Source organism: Coregonus lavaretus (assembly GCF_964263955.1).
Source record: "Coregonus lavaretus genome assembly, chromosome: 36".
Classification (NCBI taxonomy): domain Eukaryota; kingdom Metazoa; phylum Chordata; class Actinopteri; order Salmoniformes; family Salmonidae; genus Coregonus; species Coregonus lavaretus.
In genome coordinates this window covers 28,839,580-28,866,090 of record NC_140023.1, presented here as the reverse complement: position 1 = coordinate 28,866,090, position 26,511 = coordinate 28,839,580, and the positions used below count along the sequence as shown (strand labels likewise).

Below are 26,511 nucleotides of genomic sequence, written 5' to 3'. Positions count from 1 at the left end.
TGTATGTATGCACTCACTAACTGTAAGTCGCTCTGGATAAGAGCGTCTGCTAAATGACTAAAAAATGTAAACGAATGTGTCACTGGGCAGCTCGTGGCTGTGCTTCCCTTTGTAGTCTGTAATAGTTTTCAAGCCCTGCCACATCTGACGAGCGTCAGAGCCGGTGTAGTACGATTCAATCTTAGTCCTGTATTGAATCTTTGCCTGTTTGATGGTTCGTCGGAGGGCATAGCGGGATTTCTTATAAGCGTCCGGGTTAGAGTCCCGGTCCTTGAAAGCGGCAGCTCTAGCCTTTAGCTCAGTGCGGATGTTGCCTGTAATCCATGGCTTCTGGTTGGGGTATGTACGTACGGTCACTGTGGGGACGACGTCATCTATGCACTTATTGATGAAGCCAGTGACTGATGTGGCGTACTCCTCAATGCTATCTGAAGAATCTCGGAACATATTCCAGTCTGTGCTAGTAAAACAGTCCTGTAGCTTAGCATCTGCGTCATCTGACCACTTTTTTATTAACCGAGTCACTGGTGCTTCCTGCTTTAGTTTTTGCTTATAAGCAGGAATCAGGAGGATAGAGTTATGGTCAGATTTGCCAAATGGAGGGTGAGGGAGAGCTTTGTATGCGTCTCTGTGTGTGGAGTAAAGGTGGTCTAGAGTTTATTTTCCTCTGGTTGCACATTTAACATGCTGGTAGAAATTAGGTAGAACGGATTTAAGCATCACAGTCCCAGGCCACTAGGAGCGCTGCCTCTGGATGAGCGTTTTCCTGTTTACTTATGGCCTTATACAGCTCATTGAGTGCAGTCTTAGTGCCAGCATTGGTTGGTGGTGGTATATAGACAGCTCCGAAAAATATAGAAGAAAACTCTCTTGGTAAATAGTGTGGTCTACAGCTTATAATGAGATACTCTACCTCAGGTGAGCAAAAACTTGAGACTTCCTTAGTATTAGATTTTTTGCACTAGCTGTTTACAAATATACACAGACCCCCACCCCTTGTCGTACCGGAGTCAGCCGTTCTATCCTGACGAAGTAGCGTATATCCCGCCAGCTGTATGTTATCAATGTCGTCGTTCAGCCACGACTCGGTGAAACATAAGATATTACAGTTTTTAATGTCCCGTTGGTAGGATAACCGTAATCTTAGGTCGTCTAATTTATTTTCAAATGATTGAACATTGGCTAATAGGATTGATGGAAGAGGCAGTTTACTCACTCGCCGTCGGATCCTTACAAGGCACCCCGACCTACGTCCACGGTATGTCTGTCTCTATCTCATGCGAATCATGGGGATTTGGTCCTTGTCGGGTGTCTGTAGGATATCTTTTGCGTCGTCCAATACGAGGTGAGTAATCGCTGTCCTGATATCCAGAAGCTATTTTTGGTCATAACAGATGGTGGCAGAAAGATTATGTACAGAATAAATTACAAATAACGCCAAAAAACACACATTATAGTAGAATTGGTTAGAGGGCTGTAAAACGGCAGCCATTCTCTCCGGCCATCCATACCGCCCAAGCCTACTAAAGAGTTTGCGTTCAGCATCAAATCATTTCTCTTTGAGGTTTCCAATTAGAATGTTTTTTTCTTTTGCATAAATGTGCTTTTGTGGCTGCCGTGCTGTGTGCTGCGAGACCATGTACAAATAGGCTAAACCATCATCACTCTTGCGCTCTCCCTCTCTGCCTGCAGGTGAAATGGTCCAGGGAGAACTACCACCACAGCCTGAGCTCGCCCTACTCTCTGAGGCTGGCCTCTGCCGATGCAGCAGGGAAGATTATCGTGTGGGATGTGGTGAGTGGCACGGCCCACTGTGAGATCCAGGAGCACTCCAAACCTATCCAGGGTGAGAGCGAAACCTAGGAAAAGGACCCATGCTGCATTTCTTACATCAACTTTGAGAGCGATGCCCAGAAATTACAACCTGTATCAATGATTTCCTTTCAATTACATTCAGCCCAAACCTCCCTGACATAAATTTGGCTATGAATAAATTAAATGAGATCGATCATAAACCCTGGGATATTTTTATTTTTCAGCAAGGTTACTATCCTCTTGAGCTGACAAAAATCCTAGTCCCCGAAATCGGGTACTAGGCTATTTAAACAATGAAAAAAAAAAGACATTATCAGCATAACAAGGTTGTACTAATAGGCCTACAACTAATAAAAACTACTGCTACAACTACTAATACAACTAATAATGCCTATAAAATATATATACAGTGGGGGAAAAAAGTATTTAGTCATCCACCAATTGTGCAAGTTCTCCCACTTAAAAAGATGAGAGAGGCCTGTAATTTTCATCGTAGGTACAGGTCAACTATGACAGACAAATTGAGGAAAAAAATTTCAGAAAGTGACATTGTAGGATTTTTTATGAATTTATTTGCAAATTATGGTGGAAAATAAGTATTTGGTCACCTACAAACAAGCAAGATTTCTGGCTCTCACAGACCTGTAACTTCTTCTTTAAGAGGCTCCTCTGTCCTCCACTCGTTACCTGTATTAATGGCACCTGTTTGAACTTGTTATCAGTATAAAAGACACCTGTCCACAACCTCAAACAGTCACACTCCAAACTCCACTATGGCCAAGACCAAAGAGCTGTCAAAGGACACCAGAAACAAAATTGTAGACCTGCACCAGGCTGGGAAGACTGAATCTGCAATAGGTAAGCAGCTTGGTTTGAAGAAATCAACTGTGGGAGCAATTATTAGGAAATGGAAGACATACAAGACCACTGATAATCTCCCTCGATCTGGGGATCCACGCAAGATCTCACCCCGTGGGGTCAAAATGATCACAAGAACGGTGAGCAAAAATCCCAGAACCACACGGGGGGACCTAGTGAATGACCTGCAGAGAGCTGGGACCAAAGTAACAAAGCCTACCATCAGTAACACACTACGCCGCCAGGGACTCAAATCCTGCAGTGCGAGACGTGTCCCCCTGCTTAAGCCAGTACATGTCCAGGCCCGTCTGAAGTGCATTTGGATGATCCAGAAGAGGATTGGGAGAATGTCATATGGTCAGATGAAACCAAAATATAACTTTTTGGTAAAAACTCAACTCGTCGTGTTTGGAGGACAAAGAATGCTGAGTTGCATCCAAAGAACACCATACCTACTGTGAAGCATGGGGGTGGAAACATCATGCTTTGTGGCTGTTTTTCTGCAAAGGGACCAGGACGACTGATCCGTGTAAAGGAAAGAATGAATGGGGCCATGTATCGTGAGATTTTGAGTGAAAACCTCGTTCCATCAGCAAGGGCATTGAAGATGAAACGTGGCGGGGTCTTTCAGCATGACAATGATCCCAAACACACCGCCCGGGCAACGAAGGAGTGGCTTCGTAAGAAGCATTTCAAGGTCCTGGAGTGGCCTAGCCAGTCTCCAGATCTCAACCCCATAGAAAATCTTTGGAGGGAGTTGAAAGTCCGTGTTGCCCAGCGACAGCCCCAAAACATCACTGCTCTAGAGGAGATCTGCATCGAGGAATGGGCCAAAATACCAGCAACAGTGTGTGAAAACCTTACAGACTTACAGAAAACGTTTGACCTGTGTCATTGCCAACAAAGGTTATATAACAAAGTATTGAGAAACTTTTGTTATTGACCAAATACTTATTTTCCACCATAATTTGCAAATAAATTCATTAAAAATCATACAATGAGATTTTCTGGATTTTTTTCCCTCATTTTGTCTGTCATAGTTGACGTGTACCTATGATGAAAATTACAGGCCTCTCTCATCTTTTTAAGTGGGAGAACTTGCACAATTGGTGGCTGACTAAATACTTTTTTTTCCCCACTGTGTGTGTGTGTGTGTGTATGTATGTGTATATATATATATATATATATATATATACACACACAGTGGGGAGAACAAGTATTTGATACACTGCCGATTTTGCAGGTTTTCCTACTTACAAAGCATGTAGAGGTCTGTAATTTTTATCATAGGTACACTTCAACTGTGAGAGACGGAATCTAAAACAAAAATCCAAAAAATCACATTGTATGATTTTTAAGTAATTAATTTGCATTTTCTTGCATGACATAAGTATTTGATCACCTACCAACCAGTAAGAATTCCGGCTCTCACAGACCTGTTAGTTTTTCTTTAAGAAGCCCTCCTGTTCTCCACTCATTACCTGTATTAACTGCACCTGTTTGAACTCGTTACCTGTATAAAAGACACCAGTCCACACACTCAATCAAACAGACTCCAACCTCTCCACAATGGCCAAGACCAGAGAGCTGTGTAAGGACATCAGGGATAAAATTGTAGACCTGCACAAGGCTGGGATGGGCTACAGGACAATAGGCAAGCAGCTTGGTGAGAAGGCAACAACTGTTAGCGCAATTATTAGAAAATGGAAGAAGTTCAAGATGACGGTCAATTACCCTCGGTCTGGGGCTCCATGCAAGATCTCACCTCGTGGGGCATCAATGATCATGAGGAAGGTGAGGGATCAGCCCAGAACTACACGGCAGGACCTGGTCAATGACTTGAAGAGAGCTGGGACCACAGTCTCAAAGAAAACCATTAGTAACACACTACGCCGTCATGGATTAAAATCCTGCAGCGCACGCAAGGTCCCCCTGCTCAAGCCAGCGCATGTCCAGGCCCGTCTGAAGTTTGCCAATGACCATCTGGATGATCCAGAGGAGGAATGGGAGAAGGTAATGTGGTCTGATGAGACAAAAATAGAGCTTTTTGGTCTAAACTCCACTCGCCGTGTTTGGAGGAAGAAGAAGGATGAGTACAACCCCAAGAACACCATCCCAACCGTGAAGCATGGAGGTGGAAACATCATTCTTTGGGGATGCTTTTCTGCAAAGGGGACAGGACGACTGCACCGTATTGAGGGGAAGATGGATGGGGCCATGTATCGCGAGATCTTGGCCAACAACCTCCTTCCCTCAGTAAGAGCATTGAAGATGGGTCGTGGCTGTGTCTTCCAGCATGACAACGACCTGAAACACACAGCCAGGGCAACTAAGGAGTGGCTCCGTAAGAAGCATCTCAAGGTCCTGGAGTGGCCTAGCCAGTCTCCAGACCTGAACCCAATAGAAATTCTTTGGAGGGAGCTGAAAGTCCGTATTGCCCAGCGACAGCCCCGAAACCTGAAGGATCTGGAGAAGGTCTGCATGGAGGAGTGGGCCAAAATCCCTGCTGCAGTGTGTGCAAACCTGGTCAAGACCTACAGGAAACGTATGATCTCTGTAATTGCAAACAAAGGTTTCTGTACCAAATATTAAGTTCTGCTTTTCTGATGTATCAAATACTTATGTCATGCAATAAAATGCAAATTAATTACTTCAAAATCATACAATGTGATTTTCTGGATTTTTGTTTTAGATTCCGTCTCTCACATTTGAAGTGTACCTATGATAAAAATTACAGACATCTACATGCTTTGTAAGTAGGAAAACCTGCAAAATCAGCAGTGTATCAAATACTTGTTCTCCCCACTGTATATACACACACACACACACACACACACACACACACACAGTTGAAGTCGGAATCTCAGTTTTTCACAATTCGTGACAGTTAGGATCACCACTTTATTTTAAGAATGTTAAATGTCAGAATAATAGTAGAGTGGTTTATTTCAGATTTTATTTCTTTCATCACATTCCCAGTGGGTCAGAAGTTTACATATACTCAATTAGTATTTGGTAGCATTGCCTTTAAATTGTTTAACTTGGGTCAAACGTTTCGGGTAGACTTCCACAAGCTTCCCACAATACGTTGCGTGAATTTTGTCCCATTCCTCCTGACAGAGCTGGTGTAACTGAGTCAGTTTTGTAGGGCGCCTTGCTCGCACACGCTTTTTCAGTTCTGCCCACACATTTTCTATAGGATTGAGTTCAGGGCTTTCTGATGGCCACTCCAATACCTTGACTTTGTTGTCCTTAAGCCATTTTGCCACAGTTTTGGAAGTATGCTTGGGGTCATTGTCCATTTGGAAGACCCATTTGCGACCAAGCTTTAACTTCCTGACTTATGTCTTGAGATGTTGCTTCAATATATCCACATACTTTTTCTTCCTCATCATGATGCCATCTATTTTGTGAAGTGCACCAGTCCCTCCTGCAGCAAAGCACCCCCACAGCATGATGCTGCCACCCCCGTGCTTCACGGTTGGGATGGTGTCCTTTGGCTTGCAAGTTACCCCCTTTTTCCTCCAAACATAACGATGGTCATTATGGCCAAACAGTTCTATTTTTTTTTCATCAGACCCGAGGACATTTCACCAAAAAGTACGATCTTTGTCCCCATGTGCAGTTGCAAACCGTGGTGGGGCTTTTTTATGGCGGTTTTGGAGCTGTGGCTTCTTCCTTGCTGAGCAGCCTTTCAGGTTTTGTCGATAAAGGACTTGTTTTACTGTGGATATAGATACTTTTGAAACTGTTTCCTCAAGCATCTTCACAAGGTCCTTTGCTGTTTTTCTGGGATTGATTTGCACTTTTCGCACCAAAGTACGTTAAACTCTAGGAGACAGAACGTGTCTCCTTCCTGAGCGGTATGACGGCTGCGTGGTCCCATGGTGTTTATACTTGCGTACTATTGTTTGTACAGATGAACGTGGTACCTTCAGGCGTTTGGAAATTGCTACCAAGGATGAACCAGACTTGTGGTGGTCTACACATTTTTTTTCTGAGGTCTTGGCTGATTTCTTTTGATTTTCCCATGATGTCAAGCAAAGAGGCACTGAGTTTGAAGGTAGGCCTTGAAATACATCCACAGGTACACCTCCAATTGACTCAAATAATGTCAATTAGCCTATCAGAAGCTTCTAAAGCCATGACGTCATTTTCTGGAATTTCCCAAGCTGTTTAAATGCACAGTCAACTTAGTGTATGTAAACTTCTGACCCACTGGAATTGTGATACAGTGAATTATAAGTGAAATAATCTGTCTGTAAACAAATGTTGGAAAAATGACGTCATGCACAAAGTAGATGTCCAAACCGACTTGCCAAAACTATAGTTTGTTAACAAGAAATTTGTGGAGTGGTTGAAAAACAAGTTTTAGTGACTCTAACCTAAGTGTATGTAAACATTCGACTTCAACTGTGTATACATGCATACACACACACACACACACACACAGTGCATTCGGAAAGTATTCAGACTCCTTGACTTTTTCCACATTTTGTTACGTTGCAGCCTTGTTCTAAAATAGATTAAATTATTCCTCATCAAAAACTGGTTTTTATACATTTTTGCAAATGTAAAATAAAACTAAAAAAACATGAAAAACCTTATTTACATAATTATTCAGACTCTTTGCTATGAGACTTGGAATTCAGCTCAGGTGCATCCTGTTTCCATTGATCAACCTTGATGTTTCTACAACTTGATTGGAGTCCACCTGTGGTACATTTTAAATTGATTGGACAGGATTTGGCAAGGCACACACCTGTCTATTGAAGGTCCCACAGTTGACAGTGCATGTCAGAGCAAAAACCAAGCCATGAGGTGGAAGGAATTGTCCGTACAGCTCCGAGACAGGATTGTGTTGAGGCACAGATCTGGGGAATGGTACCAAAAAATGTCTGCAGCATTGAAGGTCCCCAAGAACAGTAGCGTCCATCATTCTTAAATGGAAGAAGTTTGGAACCACCAAGACTCTTCCTAGAGCTGGCCGCCCGGCCAAACTGCTTAATTGGGGGAGAAGGGCTTGGTCAGGGAGGTGACCAAGAACCCGATGGTCACTCTGACAGAGCTCCAGAGAACCTCTGTGGAGATGGTTGTCCTTCTGGAAGGTTCTCCCATCTCTGCATCACTCCACCAATCAGGCCTTTATGGTGAGTGGCCAGACAGAAGCCACTCCTCAGTAAAAGGCACATTACAGCCTGCTTGTAGTTTCCAAGGCACCTAAAGGACTCTGACCATGAGAAACTATATTCTCTGGTCTGATAAAACCAAGATTGAACTCTTTGGCCTGAATGCCAAGCGTCACGTCTGGAGGAAACCTGGCACCATCCCTACGGTGAAGCATGGTGGTGGCAGCATCATGCTGTGGGGATGTTTTTCAGCGGCAGGGACAGGAAGATTAGTCAGGGAAAGTTAAACGGAGCAAAGTACAAATAGATTATTGTTGAAAACCTGCTCCAGAGAACTCTGCCCAAGTGTGAGGGCTAAGGACAAGTCTCTGAATGTCCTTGTGTGTCCCAGCCAGAGCCCGTACTTGAACCCAATCGAATATTTCTGGAGAGACCTGAAAATAGTTGTGCAGCGACACTCCTCATCCAACCTGACAGCGCTTGAGAGCATCTGCAGAGAAGAATGGGAGAAACTCTCCAAAAGCAGGTGTATCAAATCACATGCACCGAATACAACAGGCATAGACCTTACCATAAAATGCTTACAAGCCCTTAACCAACAATGCTGTTCAAGAAAGAGTTAAGAAAATATTTACCAAATAAACTAAAGTAAAAAATAATACAAAGTAACACAAAGTCAAATGTGCAGGGGTACAGATTAGGCGAGGTAATTTGTACATGTAGGTAGTGGTAAAGTGACTATGCATAGACAATAGACAGCGGGTAGCAGCAGTGTAAAAACAAATGGGGGGGGGTCAATGTAAATAGTCCGGGTGGCCATTTGATTAATTGTTCAGCAGTCTTATGGCTTGGGGGTAGAAGCTAAGGAGCTGTTTGGTCCTAGACTTGGCGCTCCGGTACTGCTTGCCGTGCGGTAATAGAGAGAACAGTCTATGACTTGGGTGACTGGAGTCTTTGACAATTGTTTGGGCCCTCTTCACGACTGTCTTGGTGTGTTTGGACCATGATAGTTTGTTGGTGATGTGGACACCAAGGAACTTAACTCTCGACCCGCTCCCCTACAGCCCTGTCAATGTTAATGGGGGCCCAGCTTTCCCTCTAGTCCACGATCAGTTCCTTTGTACTGCTCACAATGAGGGAGAGGCTGTTGTCCTGGCACCACACTGCCAGGTCTCTGACCACCTCCATATACGCTGTCTCATCGTTGTCTGTGATCAGGCCTACCACTGTTGTCGTCATCAAAATTAATGATGGTTTTGGAGTCGTGTTTGGCCACGCAGTCGTGGGTGAACAGGGAGTACAGGAGGGGACTAAGCACGCACCCCTGAGGGGCCCCCGTGTTGAGAATCAGCGTGTCAGATGTGTTGTTGCCTACCCTTACCACCTGGGGGTTTGCCCGTCAGGAAGTCCAGGATCCAGTTGCAGAGGGAGGTGTTTAGTCCCAGGGTCCTTAGCTTAGTGATGACCTTTGTGGGCACCATGGTGTTGAACGCTGAGACGTAGTCAATGAACAGCATTCTCACATAGGTGTTCCTTTTGTCCAGGTGGGAAAGAGCTGTGTGGAGTGCGATTGAGATTTCGTCATCTGTGGATCTGTTGGGGCCATATGCGAATTGGAGTGAGTCTAGTGTATCCGGGATGATGCTGTTGATTGTGCGCCATGACCAGCCTTTCATAGCACTTCATGGCTACTGACGTGAGTGCTACGGGACGGTAATCATTTAGGCAGGTTACATTCTCTTCCTTGGGCACTGGGACTATGGTGGTCTGCTTGAAACATGTCAGTGATATTTTGAATGTGTCAGTGAAGACACTTTCCAGTTGGTCCGCGCGCGCATTGAGTACACGTCCTGGTAATCCGTCTGGCCCCGCGGCTTTGTGAATGTTGACGTGTTAAAATGTCTTGCTCACATCCTCTACTGAGAGCTTTATCACATACTCGTCCGGAACAGCTGGTGCTTTCATTCATGCTTCAGTGTTGCTTTCCTCGAAGCGAGCCTAAGGCATTTAGCTCATCTGGTAGGCTTGCGTCACTGGGCAGCTCGCGGCTGGGTTTCCCTTTGTAGTCCATAATAGTTTTCAAGCACTGCCACATCCGACGAGCGTCAGAGTCGGTGTAGTAGGATTCAATCTTAATCCTGTATTGATGCTTTGCCTGTTTGATGGTTTGTCTGAGGGCGTATCGGGATTTCTTATAAGCGTCTGGATTAGTTTCCCGTTCCTTGAATGCGGCAGCTCTAGCCTTTAGCTCGATGCGGATGTTGCCTGAAATCCATGGCTTCTGGTTGGGAAATGTACGTACAGTCACTGTGGGGACGACGTCGTCGATGGACTTATTGATGATGCTGATGACTGAGGTGGTATACTCCTCAATGCCATTCCATGAATCCCGGAACATATTCAGTCTGTTCTAGCAAAACAGTCCTGTAGCGTAGCATCCGCGTCGTCTGACCACTTCCCCTATTGAGCGTGTCACTGTTACTTCCTGCTTTAGATTTAGCTTGTAATTAGGAATCCGGAGGATAGAATTATGGTCAGATTTGCCAAATGGAGGGCGAGGGAGATCTTTGTATTCGACTCTGTGTTTGGAATAAAGGTGGTCTAGAGTTTTTATTCCTCTGGTTGCACATGTGACATGCTGGTAGAAATGAGGTAAAACGGATTTAAGTTTGCCTGCATTAAAGTCCCCGGCCACTAGGAGCGCCGGTTCTGGATGAGCTTTTTCTTGTTTGCTTATGACCTTATACAGCTCGTTGAATGCAGTCTTAGTGACTGCATCGGTTTGTGGTGGTAAATAGATGGCTACGAATAATATACATGAGAACTCTCTTGGTAGATAGTGTGGTCTACAGCTTATCATAAGGTACTCTACCTCAGGCGAGCAAAACCTTGAGATTTCTTTAATATTAGACATCGCGTACCAGGGAGTTGATCAGGCCTACCACTGTTGTCGTCATCAAAATTAATGATGGTTTTGGAGTCGTGTTTGGCCACGCAGTCGTGGGTGAACAGGGAGTACAGGAGGGGACTAAGCACGCACCCCTGAGGGGCCCCCGTGTTGAGAATCAGCGTGTCAGATGTGTTGTTGCCTACCCTTACCACCTGGGGGTTTGCCCGTCAGGAAGTCCAGGATCCAGTTGCAGAGGGAGGTGTTTAGTCCCAGGGTCCTTAGCTTAGTGATGACCTTTGTGGGCACCATGGTGTTGAACGCTGAGACGTAGTCAATGAACAGCATTCTCACATAGGTGTTCCTTTTGTCCAGGTGGGAAACTTGAATGCAGTCTTAGTGACTGCATCGGTTTGTGGTGGTAAATAGATGGCTACGAATAATATACATGAGAACTCTCTTGGTAGATAGTGTGGTCTACAGCTTATCATAAGGTACTCTACCTCAGGCGAGCAAAACCTTGAGATTTCTTTAATATTAGACATCGCGTACCAGCTGTTATTGACAAATAGAAACACGCCCCTCGTCTTGCCAGACGTAGCTTCTCTGTCATGCCAATGCATGGAAAATCCCGCCAGCTCTATATTATCCGTGTCGTCGTTCAGCAACGACTCAGATATTACAGTTTTTAATGTCCCAATAGTAGGAAATTCTTGAACGTAGATCATCCATTTTGTTTTCCAATGATTGCACGTTTGCCAATAGAACGGATGGTATTGGAAGTTTACTCACTCACCTACGAATTCTCAGAAGGCAACCCGACCTCCGCCCCATTTTTCTCCGTCTTTTCTTTACGCAAATGACGGGGATTTGGGTCCGTTCCCGAGAAGGAGTATATCCTTCGCGTCGGACTCGTTAAAGAAAAAATATTTGTTCAGTGCGAGGTGAGTAATCGCTGTTCTGATGTCCATAAGTTATTTTCGGTCATAAGAGACGTTAGCAGCAACATTATGTACACAATAAGTTAACATATTTTTTACGTAGAACGCGAATAAACTAACAAAATAGCACCGTTGGTTAGGACACTGTAAAACGGCAGCCATCCCCTCCGGCGCCATTTTATATACACTACCGGTCAAAAAAGTTTTAGAACACCTACTCATTCAAGGGTTTTTCTTTTCTTTTGACTATTTTCTACGTTGTAGAATAATAGTGAAGACATCAAAACTATGAAATAACACGTAGTAATCATGTAGTAACCAAAAAAGTGTTAAAAAAATTAAAGTATTTTATATTTGAGGTTCTTCAAAGTAGCCACCCTTTGCCTTGATGACAGGTTTGCACACTCTTGGCATTCCCTCAACCAGCTTCACCTGGAATGCTTTTCCAACAGTCTTGAAGGAGTTCCCACATGTGCTGAGCACTTGTTGGCTGCTTTTCCTTCACTCTACGGTCCAACTCATCCCAAACCATCTCAATTGGGTTGAGGTCAGGTGATTGTGGAGGCCAGGTCTTCTGATGCAGCACTCCATCACTCTCCTTCTTGGTCAAATAGCCCTTACACAGCCTGGAGGTGTGTTTTTGGTCATTGTCCTGTTGAAAAACAAATGATAGTCCCACTAAGCGCAAACCAGGTGGGATGGTCCTCCTCCATGCTTCACGGTGGGAACCACACATTCGGAGATCATCCGTTCACTTACTCTGCATCTCACAAAGACACGGCGGTTGGAACTAAAAATCTCAAATTTGGTCTCATCAGAGCAAAGGACAGATTTCCACCGGTCTAATGTCCATTGCTAATGTTTCTTGGCCCAAGCAAGTGTCTTCTTATTGGTGTCCTTTAGTAGTGGTTTCTTTGCAGCAATTTGACCATGAAGGCCTGATTCACGCATTCTCCTCTGAACAGTTGATGTTGATGTGTCTGTTACTTGAACTCTGTGAATTATTTATTTGGGCTACAATTTCTGGGGCTGACAACTCTAATGAACATATTCTCTGCAGCAGAGGTAACTCTGGGTCTTCCTTTCCTGTGGCGGTCCTCATGAGAGCTAGATTCATCATAGTGCTTGATGGTTTTTGCGACTGCACTTGAAGAAACTTTCAAAGTTCTTGACATTTTCCGTATTGACTGACCTTCATGTCTTAAATTAGTGATGGACTGTCGTTTCTCTTCTCTGAGCTGTTCTTGCCATAATATGGATTTGGTCTTTCACCAAATAGGGCTATCTTCTGTATACCCCCCTACCTTGCCACAACACAACTGATTGGCTCAAACGCATTAAGAAGGACATAAATTCCACATAAGCTTTTAAGAAGGCAAACCTGTTAATTGAAATGCATTCCAGGTGACTACCTCATGAAGCTGGTTGAGAGAATGCCAAGAGTGTGCACAGCTGTCATCAAGGCAAAGGGTGGCTATTTGAAGAATCTCAAATATAAAACATATTTTGATTTGTTTAACCTTTTTTTGCATACAACATTACTCCATATGTGTTATTTCATAGTTTTGATGTCTTCACTATTATTCCACAATGTAGAGAATAGTAAAAATAAAGAATAACCCTTGAATGAGTAGGTGTGTCCAGACTTTTCACTTGTACTGGATGTATTCAGACCCTTTACTCAGTACTTTGTTGAAGCACCTTTTGGCAGCGATTGCAGCCTCAAGTCTTCTTGAGTATGATGCTACAAGGTTGGCACACCTGTATTTGAGGAGTTTCTTACATTCTTTTCTGCAGATCCACTCGAGCTCTGCCAGGTAGATGGGGAGCGTCGCTGCACAGCTATTTTCAGGTCTCTCCAGAGATGTTTGATCGGGTTCAAGTCCGGGCTCTGGCTGGGCCACTCAAGGACATTAATACATTTGCAAACATTTCTAAAAACCTGTTTGCGCTTTGTCATTATGGGCTATTGTGTGTAGATTGATGAGGAACATTTTTTGTTTAATCCATTTTAGAATAAGGCTGTAATGTAACAAAATGTGGAAAAAGTAAAGGAGTCTGAATACTTTCCGCATGCACTGTATATATAAAACTTCATCTGGCAAAAGTAAATTCGTCCACAAACATTAATATAATTTCATATATATCTTATGTGACCGTATTTTCACGAATGATGATATAGTCTTCAAGCCCATTCAAAAGATTAGGGGACATGACCTGAAAGTATGAAGTATGATTACTTCACATGGACATAGTATTACTGCCCCCCAAAAAAACAAAAAAGAAACAAAATCTAAAAACAAAATATGAATATTTTTACTATAACTAAATAAAAAATTGCCAATGAGTTCTGAAAACTAAATGAAACCTAAATAGAATTTCTAATAAAAATCTAAAAACTAATAGAAATATAAGCTAATATAAAACCCTGTTTTTTCGGCGGGTCAATTACACACATTTTAATGCCAAAGACACATCAGAATGGCTTTGCAAGAGGTGTTGAGTGTTTCTGAGTGGTCCGGTGTCAGCCCTAACTTAAATCTGCTTGAAGATTAGATACAAGGTTTGAATATTGCTGTCCATCAATCATCCCCAACAAAATTTTATGAGCGTGAGCAATTTTGACAAAAACAATAATATTATGTTGCCATAGTTGTGCAAAGTTTGAAGAATGTTAGTCGAAATTATTCACAGCTGTAGTTGCTGCCAAAGGTGCTTCGACCAAGTATTTATTAACTCTGGAGTGTGAAGACATACGCAATCAAGACATTCGTTATTTATTTTCTAATTGTGTAGATCAGTAGGAAAACAATGAAATGTAATCCCATTGTAGATTTAATTTTAAGGCAACAAAATGTGAAAACTGTGCAAGGGGTATTAGACTTTCACCAGGCCCTGTAGCTATGTGCCTGTCGTTCTCCCTCTGTCTGTTGCTTTCTTTTTATCTCTCTCTCTCTCCTCTCTCTCTCTTTCCCCTCTCTCTCCCCCTCTCTCGCTGTCAGATATGGACTGGTTGTGGACTCAGGACGCTTCACGTGATCTTCTCCTGGCCATCCATCCACCCAACTACATAGTCCTGTGGAACGGAGACACAGGGACCAAGCTGTGGAAGAAGAGTTATGCCGAGAACATCCTCTCCTTCTCTTTTGACCCGTTCGATCCATCCAACCTGGCATGTAAGCAACCAACCAGCAACCACACACCCACTGTGTCATGTTCTATAGATCTCTCTTTTATCTGGTCTCACTTTCTCTCACGTTTTCCTACTATGTCAATCTCTATGTTCGCTCAATCCCTCAATCTCCTTAATCTCGCAGGTTAAACGTTATTTGTAACAGATTCCCTACCTGTTTGTGGAATCAGTTTCTCTTTCAGATAGTGCGTTATCTTAGTTGGAAATCAATCTTTGTGAATCAAGTGGTAGATATTTACAGTCCAGTTAATAATAAGGTAAAACACAGACAGAGGCATCATGCCAATAAGGTGCACTGGGGCACGTGCCATCTCAGATTTGTCCTGTAAAAAAAGTAACTTTTTATTTGATACATTTGTTGTTTTTCTGTAATACTACCAGGCACATATAAATGTTATGAAGTTGGCTTTAGCTAGCCCAGATAGGTTCCCAACCTCATAACTAGCTACCAAGAAGCCATTTCATGCTATCAATCAAGTAAGTAGCTAGCTTGGCTAACTATTATAGCTGGTATGCCTGCTGGCAAGGTTGGTAGACTTTAGAAATGCAAGCAATAACTAAATGTACTGAATAAGACTCACATTCCTCTCAATCTTTTACCCAGATGTTTGCAGAGAAGCATATTTAGTTTCTTTAAAAAAATAACCACCAGTCAGAAGGATACAGACAGCTCAAGAGGGATGCTTGGATATGCAAAAACATATTGATTTTTTACGTTAGAGGTGATGATATGTCTGTATTAGGTTTTGATTGGCCAACGCATGTTAAAGTGAGTTTTCCCCCTCCTCTCTTCTCCGTCAATACTGCATATTCCTGAACAAAATTTGCCACCTCTGCTGAGAACTCCATTCCCTAAATGGTCACTAGATGACGCCGCGAGCAATTCGCTAGTTATCTTGCTAAAACAGTTTTTTGGTGACGTTAGTTGCTACCTAGCTAGCCAGGCTCCCGGGTTCGCAGCATTGCATTAGTGGAAACCAAGACTGTTCTCATTGCAGGCCTGGTTATAGCTAGATATGTTCGAGTCGCGTCGGGGACAATTGTAGCATTTTAGCTAACCCTTTTCCTAACCTTAACCTAATTCTCCTAACCTGACACGTTAATTCTCCTAACATGCTGCTTACGTTCTAACCTGTGCTACGAAAAGTCACTTCTACTAGTCAAAACCAGCAAACTTGCCCTGCGAACAGTCTTGGTTTCCACTAATGTGATTCAGCCCCGGGTTCACGTCTCGTCCGAGCAGCCCAACTATAGCACTAGCTGGCTAGCTAACTTGTTGTACCTTGACAACATTGACCCTCAACATTCTTATGTTCTTCAATTATCTCAGCCATATTCAGAATTCAATTCAAGGTGAATTATCTATCTAACAGGCATGCGCTCAGATCGGCTACAAACGTTAATTTTGTTGCATCAAATCAACCTCTCCACCGTAGCTAGCTAGTTAGCTATGTTAGCTAATCAAACCAATGCTCAAATTACATACAGTAGCATAATGCCGTGACAGTTTCATCAAACAGAAGTAGAACGTTATAGTTATGTCTATTCTAACCTTGATCGTCGGTATTTGCTGCTCTTTGCCCATATCGCCAATATTATTTTGAGTGTTACCCCAAATAACACATACTGTATGTGTCCAGGCAATGTTGTTCTCCACTAAGATGGCTGTTGACTGATGTTGCAGCATCTGACAATTATGTAATTCATTAACAACTTTGCTATTGAAATGCAAGCAGCAGGTGATGAGAACAGTTACAGAAAGTATTACAATATAAAAACATAACAATATTTCACTCAAGTCAACCTTACCAACATGATTGTAGTAGTCATCAGTACTCTTCATATTAACCCACGGGACCTCCTTAGCACAAACAAACAAGAATATGAAACAAAGATGATTCACTTTATTTTAAATAATGATGTAATGGTGAATTAATCACACATTGTTAAATGTGGTAGCTGCAAGCTGTCTGTGTTTACATCCCTCTCAGTCCAGTCACCAAAGACGGCTATAGCAGAGGGAGAGAGGTTACAAGAGAAAAGGGTGAGGGGACTAGGTGGAGGTTCAGATCTCATGGAGAGTTACCCTCCTGTATCTTATCAACCAGCTTGTTATTAGAATCAGGTGCGCTAGATTAGAGGGTTAGAGAGAACCTACAAGACTGTAACTCTCCAGGAGAGCCCTGTATCAGATCATGCTGGATTTTGCGTCAAGTCTGTTGATTCCAGCTCAATCTGGTCATCCTCATCTTAGTACTCCAGCCCTCTGGGGCCTGATTGGTGTCACACTTTTTCCCCAGCCCCAGCTGATTTTAAACTAATTGCATTCAGAGAGTTTCCCATCTCTATGATAAGACTGTCACCATGATCACCTGAAAAACATAAATAGTGTCACAATGACTTTGTTTGCAAACTGTAGCAACACTGAAACTTCTTAAAAACCAAGCCATGCTCTCATTTCTAACCTACATGCTTGTGGTCGGCAAAGAAAGAAAACAGGTACACGTAACAAACATTCATTGAAATATAGTCAATGTGTTCAGAGTTGGATCATGTCTACATACGGTAGCCAGGGAGAGGTGTGGTGCGGAATGTGATTAGTCCAGATAGAACAGCATTTCTTAATCCTGGTCCTGGGGACCCAAAGGGGTGCACATTTGTGTTTTTGCCATAGCACTACACAGCCGAATCAAATGATTAATTTATCATCAGGTGTGTAGTATTCTGGTGCCGACGAGAATGGCGGCCTCGTGACTAGCTCTTAGGAAATTTAGCGGTATTTTGTTTTTTTTATGTATTATTTTTTACATTATTAGCTCAAAGTGTTTTGTTTCATTACATACAGCTGGGAAAGACTATTGGATATCAGAGCGGCGGTAACTCCAGGAATTACGACCAGGAATACGACTTTCCCGAAGCAGATCCTTTGTTTGCGCTCCCCAGGGCAATTGAACTGATTCCAGCGGCTGACCTAAAACATTGCCAGCGGAGGAGAGGCACTCGGAGCAGCCTACTGGTTCGACTTAGGAGGCGCGCACACCACCCACCGCTTCCAAGTATATTACTCGCTAATGTTCAGTCTCTGGTTAACAAGCTCGACGAGCTCCGGGCATGGCTTTCTTTCCAGAGAGACACCAAGACCTGTAACATACTTTGTTTCACGGAAACATGGCTCTCTGGGGATATTCTGTCGAAATTGGTCCAGCCAGATGGGTTCTCAGTTCATCGCGCAGACAGGAATAAATATCTCTCCGGGAAGCAGAAGGGTGGAGGTGTGTGTTTCATGATTAATGACTCATGGTGTAATTGTAGTAACATACAGGAACTCAAGTCCTTCTGTTTACCTGACCTCGAATACCTCACAATCAAATGCCGACCGTATTATCTCCCAAGATAATTTTCTTCTGTTATAGTCATAGCCGTGTATATCCCCCCTCAAGCCGATACCACGACGGCCCTCAAAGATCTCCACTGGACTTTATGCAAACTGGAAACCACATAACCTGAGGCTGCATTTATTGTAGCGAGGGATTTTAACAAAGCAAATTTGAGGACTAGGCTGCCGAAGTTCTATCAACATATCGACTGTTTTACTCGCGCTGCAAAAATCCTCAACCATTGCTATTCGAACTTCCGGGATGGTTATAAGGCCCTCCCCCGCCCTCCTTTCGGCAAATCTGACCACGACTCCATTTTGCTCCTCCCTTCCTATAGGCAGAAACTCAAACAGGAAGTATCCGTGCTAAGGACTATTCAACGCTGGTCTGACCAATCGGAATCTACGCTTCAAGATTGTTTTGATCACGCGGACTGGGATATGTTCTGTGTAGCTTGTGAAAATAATTTAGACGAATACACTGAAACGGTGACTGAGTTTATCAGGAAGTGTATAGGTGATGTTGTGCCAACTGTGACTATTAAAACCTACCCTAACCAGAAACCGTGGATAGATGGCAGCATTTGCGCAAAACTGAAAGCGCGAACCACGGCATTTTAACCATGGCAAGGTGACTGGGAATATGGCAGAATACAAACAGTGTAGCTACTCACTCCATAAGGCAATGAAAGTGGCAAAACATCAGTATAGAGACAAAGTGGAGTCGCAATTCAACGGCTCAGACACGAGACGTATGTGGCAGGGTCTACAGACAATCACAGACTACAAATGGAAAACCAGCCACGTCGCCTGCACCGATGTCTCGCTTCCAGACAAGCTAAACACCTTCGTTGCCCACTTTGAGGATAACACAGTGCCACCGACGAGGCCCACTACCAAGGACTGTGGCCCCTCCTTCTCCGTGGCCGACGTGAGTAAGACATTTAAGCATGTTAACCCCCGCAAGGCTGCCGGCCCAGATAACATCCCTAGCCGCAACTTCAGAGCATGCGCAGACCAGCTGGCTGGTGTGTTTACGGACATATTCAATCTCTCCCTTTCCCAGTCTGCTGTTCCCACATTCTTCAAGATGGCCACCATTGTTCCTGTACCCAAGAAAGCAAAGGTAACTGAACTAAATGACTATCACCCCGTAGCACTCACCTCTGTCATCATGAAGTGCTTTGAGAGTCAAGGATCATATCACCTTTACCTTACCTGTCACCCTAGACCCACTTAAATTTGCTTACCGCCCCAATAGATCCACAGACGATGCAATCGCCATCACACTGCCCTATCCCATCTGGACAAGAGGAATACCTATGTAAGAATGCTGTTCATTGACTATAGCTTAGCATTCAACACCATGGTACCCTCCAAGCTCATCATTAAGCTCGAGGCCCTGGGTCTGAACCCCACCCTGTGCAACTGGGTCCTGGACTTCCTGACGGGCCGCCCCCAGGTGGTGAAGGTAGGAAACAACATCTCCACTTCGCTGATCCTCAACACTGGGGCCCAAAAAGGGTAGGTGCTCAGCCCCTTCCTGTACTCCCTGTTCACCCATGACTTTGTGGCCAAGCACGCCTCCAATTCAATCATCAAGTTTGCAGACGACACGACAGTAGTAGGCTTGATTACCAACAATGACGAGACCGCCTACAGGGAGGAGGTGAGGGCTTTGGGAGTGTCGTGCCAGGAAAATAACCTCTCACTCAATGTCAACAAAACAAAGGAGATGATCGTGGACTTCAGGAAACAGAAGAGGGTGCAGTCCCCTATCCACATCGATGGGACCGCAGTGGAGATGGTGGAAAGCTTCAAGTTCTTTGGCGTACACTTCTCTGACAAACTGAAATGGTCCACCCACGCAGACAGTGTGGTGAAGAAGGTGCAACAGAGCCTCTTCAACCTCAGGAGGCTAAAGAAAAACCCTAAAACCCTCACAAACTTTTACAGATGCACAATTGAGAGCATCCTGTCGGGCTATATCACTGCCTGGTACGGCAGCTGCACCGCCCGCAACCGCAGGGCTCTCCAGAGGGTGATGCGGTCTGCCGAACTCATTACCGGGGGCAAACTACCCGCCCTCCAAGTCACCTACAGCACCCGATATCACAGGAAGGCCAAACAGATCATCAAGGACATCAACCACCCAAGCCACTGCCTGTTTACCCCGCTATCATCAGAAGGCGAGGTCAGTACAGGTGCACATCAAAGCCTGGACCGAGAGAATGAAAAACAGCTTCTATCTCAAGGCCATCAGACTGTTAAATAGCCATCACTAGCAAATTAGAGGCTGCTGCTGCCTATTGAAATCACTGGCCACTTTAAGAAATGGAACACTAGTCACTTGAATAATGTTTACATATCTTGCACTACCCATCTCATATGTATATACTGTATTCTATAATATTCTACTGTATCTTAGTCCATGCCGCTCTGTCATTGCTTGTCCATATATGTATATATTCTTAAATTCCATTCCTTACTAGATTCGTGTGTATTGGGTACAGTGGGGAAAAAAAGTATTTAGTCAGCCACCAATTGTGCAAGTTCTCCCACTTAAAAAGATGATAGAGGCCTGTAGGATTTTTAATGAATTTATTAGCAAATTATGGTGAAAAATAAGTATTTGGTCAATAACAAAAGTTTCTCAATACTTTGTTATATACCCTTTGTTGGCAATGACACAGGTCAAACGTTTTCTGTAAGTCTTCACAAGGTTTTCACACACTGTTGCTGGTATTTTGGCCCATTCCTCCATGCAGATCTCCTCTAGAGCAGTGATGTTTTGGGGCTGTCGCTGGGCAACACGGACTTTCAACTCCCTCCAAAGATTTTCTATGGGGTTGAGATCTGGAGACTGGCTAGGCCACTCCAGGACCTTGAAATGCTTCTTACGAAGCCACTCCTTCGTTGCCCGGGCGGTGTGTTTGGGATCATTGTCATGCTGAAAGACCCAGCCACGTTTCATCTTCAATGCCCTTGCTGATGGAAGGAGGTTTTCACTCAAAATCTCACAATACATGGCCCCATTCATTCTTTCCTTTACACGGATCAGTTGTCCTGGTCCCTTTGCAGAAAAACAGCCCCAAAGCATGATGTTTCCACGCCCATGCTTCACAGTAGGTATGGTGTTCTTTGGATGCAACTCAGCATTCTTTGTCCTCCAAACACGACGAGTTGAGTTTTTACCAAAAAGCTCTATTTTGGTTTAATCTGACCATATGACATTCTCCCAATCCTCTTCTGGATCATCCAAATGCACTCTAGCAAACTTCAGACGGGCCTGGACATGTACTGGCTTAAGCAGGGATTTGAGTCCCTGACGGCGTAGTGTGTTACTGATGTTAGGCTTTGTTACTTTGGTCCCAGCTCTCTGCAGGTCATTCACTAGGTCCCCCCGTGTGGTTCTGGGATTTTTGCTCACCGTTCTTGTGATCATTTTGACCCCACGGGGTGAGATCTTGCGTGGAGCCCCAGATCGAGGGAGATTATCAGTGGTCTTGTATGTCTTCCATTTCCTAATAATTGCTCCCACAGTTGATTTCTTCAAACAAAGCTGCTTACCTATTGCAGATTCAGTCTTCCCAGCCTGGTGCAGGTCTACGATTTTGTTTCTGGTGTCCTTTGACAGCTCTTTGGTCTTGGCCATAGTGGAGTTTGGAGTGTGACTGTTTGAGGTTGTGGACAGGTGTCTTTTATACTGATAACAAGTTCAAACAGGTGCCATTAGTACAGGTAACGAGTGGAGGACAGAGGAGCCTCTTAAAGAAGAAGTTACAGGTCTGTGAGAGCCAGAAATCTTGCTTGATTGTAGGTGACCAAATACTTATTTTCCACCATAATTTGCAAATAAATTCATAAAGAATCCTACAATGTGATTTTCTGGATTTTTTTTCTTCTCAATTTGTCTGTCATAGTTGACGTGTACCTATGATGAAAATTACAGGCCTCATCTTTTTAAGTGGGAGAACTTGCACAATTGGTGGCTGACTAAATACTTTTTTCCCCCACTGTATATGTTGTGAAATTCTTAGATCTTACTTGTTAGATATTACTGCACTGTCGGAGCTAGAAGCACAAGGAGAGTATAAATACAGGTATTCAGGTTTAAAATGGGGTGCTTGTTGAGGCAAATAATGCATTGCTAAACCTTCTAAAAATAGATATATTTACTTGTGTACATGGAGAGGAAGCCACAGGTGGAGTTGACACCATACGTCTCCTATTTGAACATCTCTCTGGCATCCCAGCCATTAGCCTAACAGAGCGAGATGGTGCTTAGTGTGTGTCAGTGTGTCTCTCACTGTGTCTGTCACCAGCATGGTATACCACGAAGCAAGCTAGATCTACTCAGGCTTGTATATGGCTCGCCAGCCCGCCTGCCGATAACGCTACCAGGCTTGTAACTGCGCGTACATGTCACACATGGCTAGTCGAACGCCAAACAATGCTGAAACATCAATCCATGGGTGAGTCAGTGCCAAAAAAGTTTATTTGTACCGAAATTAAAGAAAATGTTGGTACTTTGGTGTGCTTCTCAATGCACAAGCACCTTTTCCTCACTCCAATCGCTCCTTGTGGAACAGCTTGTTGCGTTGTGGCCATAGACATACAGTGAGGAAAAAAAGTATTTGATCCCCTGCTGATTTTGTACGTTTGCCCACTGACAAATGGTATGTTTATTTGAACAGCGACAGACAGAATAAGAACAAAAAATCCAGAAAAACGCATGTCAAAAATTTAATAAATTGATTTGCATTTTAATGAGGGAAATAAGTATTTGACCCCTCTGCAAAAACATGACTTAGTCCTTGGTGGCAAAACCCTTGTTGGCAATCACAGAGGTCAGACGTTTCTAGTAGTTGGCCACCATGTTTGCACACATCTCAGGAGGGATTTTGTCCCACTCCTCTTTGCAGATCTTCTCCAAGTCATTAAGGTTTCAAGGCTGACGTTAGGCAACTCGAACCTTCAGCTCCCTCCACAGATGTTCTATAGGATTAAGGTCTGGAGACTGGCTAGGCCACTCCAGGACCTTAATGTGCTTCTTCTTGAGCCACTCCTTTGTTGCCTTGGCCGTGTGTTTTGGGTCATTGTCATGCTGGAATACCCATCCACGATCCATTTTCAATGCCCTGGCTGAGGGAAGGAGGTTCTCACCCAAGATTTGATGGTACATGGCCCCGTCCATCGTCCCTTTGATGCGGTGAAGTTGTCCTGTCCCCTTAGCAGAAAAATACCCCCAAAGCATAATGTTTCCACCTCCATGTTTGACGGTGGGGATGGTGTTCTTGGGGTCATAGGCAGCATTCCTCCTCCTCCAAACACGGCGAGTTGAGTTGATGGCAAAGAGCTCGATTTTGGTCTCATCTGACCACAACACTTTCACCCAGTTCTCCTCTGAATCATTCAGATGTTCATTGGCAAACTTCAGACGGGCCTGGGTATGTGCTTTCTTGAGCAGGGGGACCTAGCGGGCGCTGCATGATTTCAGTCCTTCACTGCGTAGTGTGTTACCAATTGTTTTCTTGGTGACTATGGTCCCAGCTGCCTTGAGATCATTGACAAGATCCTCCTGTGTAGTTCTGGGCTGATTCTACACTGTTCTCATGATCATTGCAACTCCACGAGGTGAGATCTTGCATGGATCCCCAGGCAGAGGTAGATTGACAGTTATTTTGTGTTTCTTCCATTTGCGAATAATCGCACCAACTGTTGTCACCTTCTCACCAAGCTGCTTGGCGATGGTCTTGTAGCCCATTCCAGCCTTGTGTAGGTCTACAATCTTGTCCCTGACATCCTTGGAGAGCTCTTTGGTCTTGGCCATGGTGGAGAGTTTGGAATCTGATTGATTGATTGCTTCTGTGGACAGGTGTCTTTTATACAGTTAACAAGCTGAGATTAGGAGCAGTCCCTTTAAGAAAGTGCTCCTAATCTCAGCTCATTACCTGTATAAAAGACACCTGGGAGCCAGAAATCTTTCTGATTGAGAGGGGGTCAAATACTTATTTCCCTCATTAAAATGCAAATCAATTTATAACATTTTTGACATGCGTTTTTCTGGATTTTGTTGTTGTTATTCTGTCTCTCACTGTTCAAATAAACCTACCATTAAAATTATAGACTGATCATATCTTTGTCAGTGGGCAAACGTACAAAATCAGCAGGGGATCAAATACTTATTTCCCTCACTGTATAATCCATAGAAGGGTTTTGGAACTTCTAACCCTGGCAATTTGGCTGTTAAACTCATGGGTACACTAGCAATGGCTGCCAGTCTTTGCTTGAATGGGAACTGCCATCTATGCATTATATGTCTATGGTTGGTTGCGGTTGCCAATTTGCCTTTTGCAGATTTCAAAATACAATCGTGCTAAAGATTTACAGTTTGGAAAGCAAATGCTATCATTACTAAATGTGCTAGGTATTTTAACATAACCATTTTTTTACACTTTTTTTTTCTTCAAATGAAGGGGATGTATCTGATTTCATTGGTCCAGACACTTCATTCAGGGTAAATGGAGTTAACTTTGAGTTAGCCTTGCCCGGAGCACGTTAGTTCTGAAGGATTCTTTGCCATAGAAATGTACCTGGCTTAAAGGTGAGACACTTTCATGTGTACCGGTTATCCCGAGTTGATCTCCGTTGACCAAAGTTACCTCCTTTACGCCTCAAACCTGATTCGTAGTATAAGGCTCAGGAAGAAGCCCTCTGTTGACATCTCCTCTGTCCCACCGCTACAGCACTGTGCTCCCAGTTCACCCCCAACAAGCTGATTGCTGCATCTGTGAATACACACACACACAGAGGAGACATAACACTAACACTATCTACAAACAATTAACAAACCAATCAGTAATTAGGAATTGATGATTCATCATAATGATATGGTGAGTACTGAATGACTCCAACTACCTAAGGCCTTTGCAGACTGTATGATTTTAGGCGTCTTATGCCACGATTTTGCCATCCCAAACAAAATGTTCAAGTCGTGTGCAAATTCTTAGGTCGTAAAGGACTTTCTGACATCTTGGCTCTTCAGTCTGACAGGGTCTAGGTCTGCCGATTGAGTTTTTTATTTATTTATATATATATAATAACATTTTTTTTTTTTTTTTTTTTTAAGTACCACTACGTGGCTGGTGTTACGAGCCGATCCCGGTGACTAACCAATAGGAACATGGCCGGCACGAAGTATGCACACAATAATACGATTATTTTGAATACCGGTAGTTAGATTAATAGATTAATATAATACTTATATTTAAAAGTTTACACGCTGTGCAAAAAAACAAAAACAATTCTGATCTTGTTTACATGACACATCTGAAATCAGGCTACCTGATGGGATTTTGATAAACACACAAAATCGTCAATCAAAATGTTCTAATTTGGGAACATCACACATCCGACGTACAGTCCGTAAAGGCCTTTAGCATCACTGAGATAGTTGTACTTTAGCATGAGGTCATAGACAGATGCTCACCTCTATTGTGCCTTGCTCTACCTCTTTCTTCCATTTTTTTCATTGATGCCCATTCCTGAAAGAGAGGTTTCATTAGACTCCATTGAACAAGGCAGGCCGGTCCAGTATATTACCCTCCAGCAGTCTCTAATAATGGTCACATTGTTGGCTCATACACTACTGTCATACAGTCTGCTACATTAGCTTGTAACACTGTTCACTACATTCGACTAACTCTTGACAATAACAAAGGGGCTGAAGTCTACATCATCCCATATTACAGTACACTCCATTAGGCCCCATTAACTTCCATTAGCCTGCTGTGTGTGTGTGTGTGTGTGTTGCACCTGGAACTGAGGACAGTCAGTGGGCATGCCCGGTCTGTGGTGTTCTTCAACCAGTGCAGTTTGTCCCGCTCATTGATGGCCATGAGTGTGTTGTGGAGGTCATTATACACAGCCTTCACATTGGGAGAGAGCGAGAGAAAAGGTTGAAAGAGAAAGATAGAAAGGGGAGGGAGAGAGGGGGGGAATGAGCGATCAGGTCATGTCAAATGATCAGTGAGTGGGAGTGCATTCGCGACCAATAGTACACATGGGAGAGCGTAGCTCCGTTTTGTACTGACAAGGCTGTGGTTATATGAAGAAACCAGACGTAGATTAAATTAAGCCTTTAAAATTGATAGACTGTATCACCAAGTAACTGGGAGAGAGTGAGCGCTCCAATCTGTGAGTGAAGTGACGCTGAGACTCGAACCAAACACGCCATGGCTTCCCTTAGAGGAAAAGACAAAGCACAACTTGGAGATGCAAATGAGCGCAGCGAACAGCTGAAGGATATC

General features: G+C 43.7%; 1 protein-coding gene across 1 annotated transcript in view; it reads left to right on the top strand.

Moving 5' to 3' along the window:
• Window positions 1-26,511, top strand: part of wdr11 (WD repeat domain 11) — a 183,999-nt gene that overhangs the window by 20,742 nt on the left and 136,746 nt on the right. Inside the window, exons 3-4 of the mRNA XM_084153095.1 lie at window positions 1,693-1,846; window positions 14,633-14,806. Of these exons, the coding sequence (XP_084009221.1) occupies window positions 1,693-1,846; window positions 14,633-14,806 (328 nt within the window). The remainder of the gene's footprint in view (window positions 1-1,692; window positions 1,847-14,632; window positions 14,807-26,511) is intronic.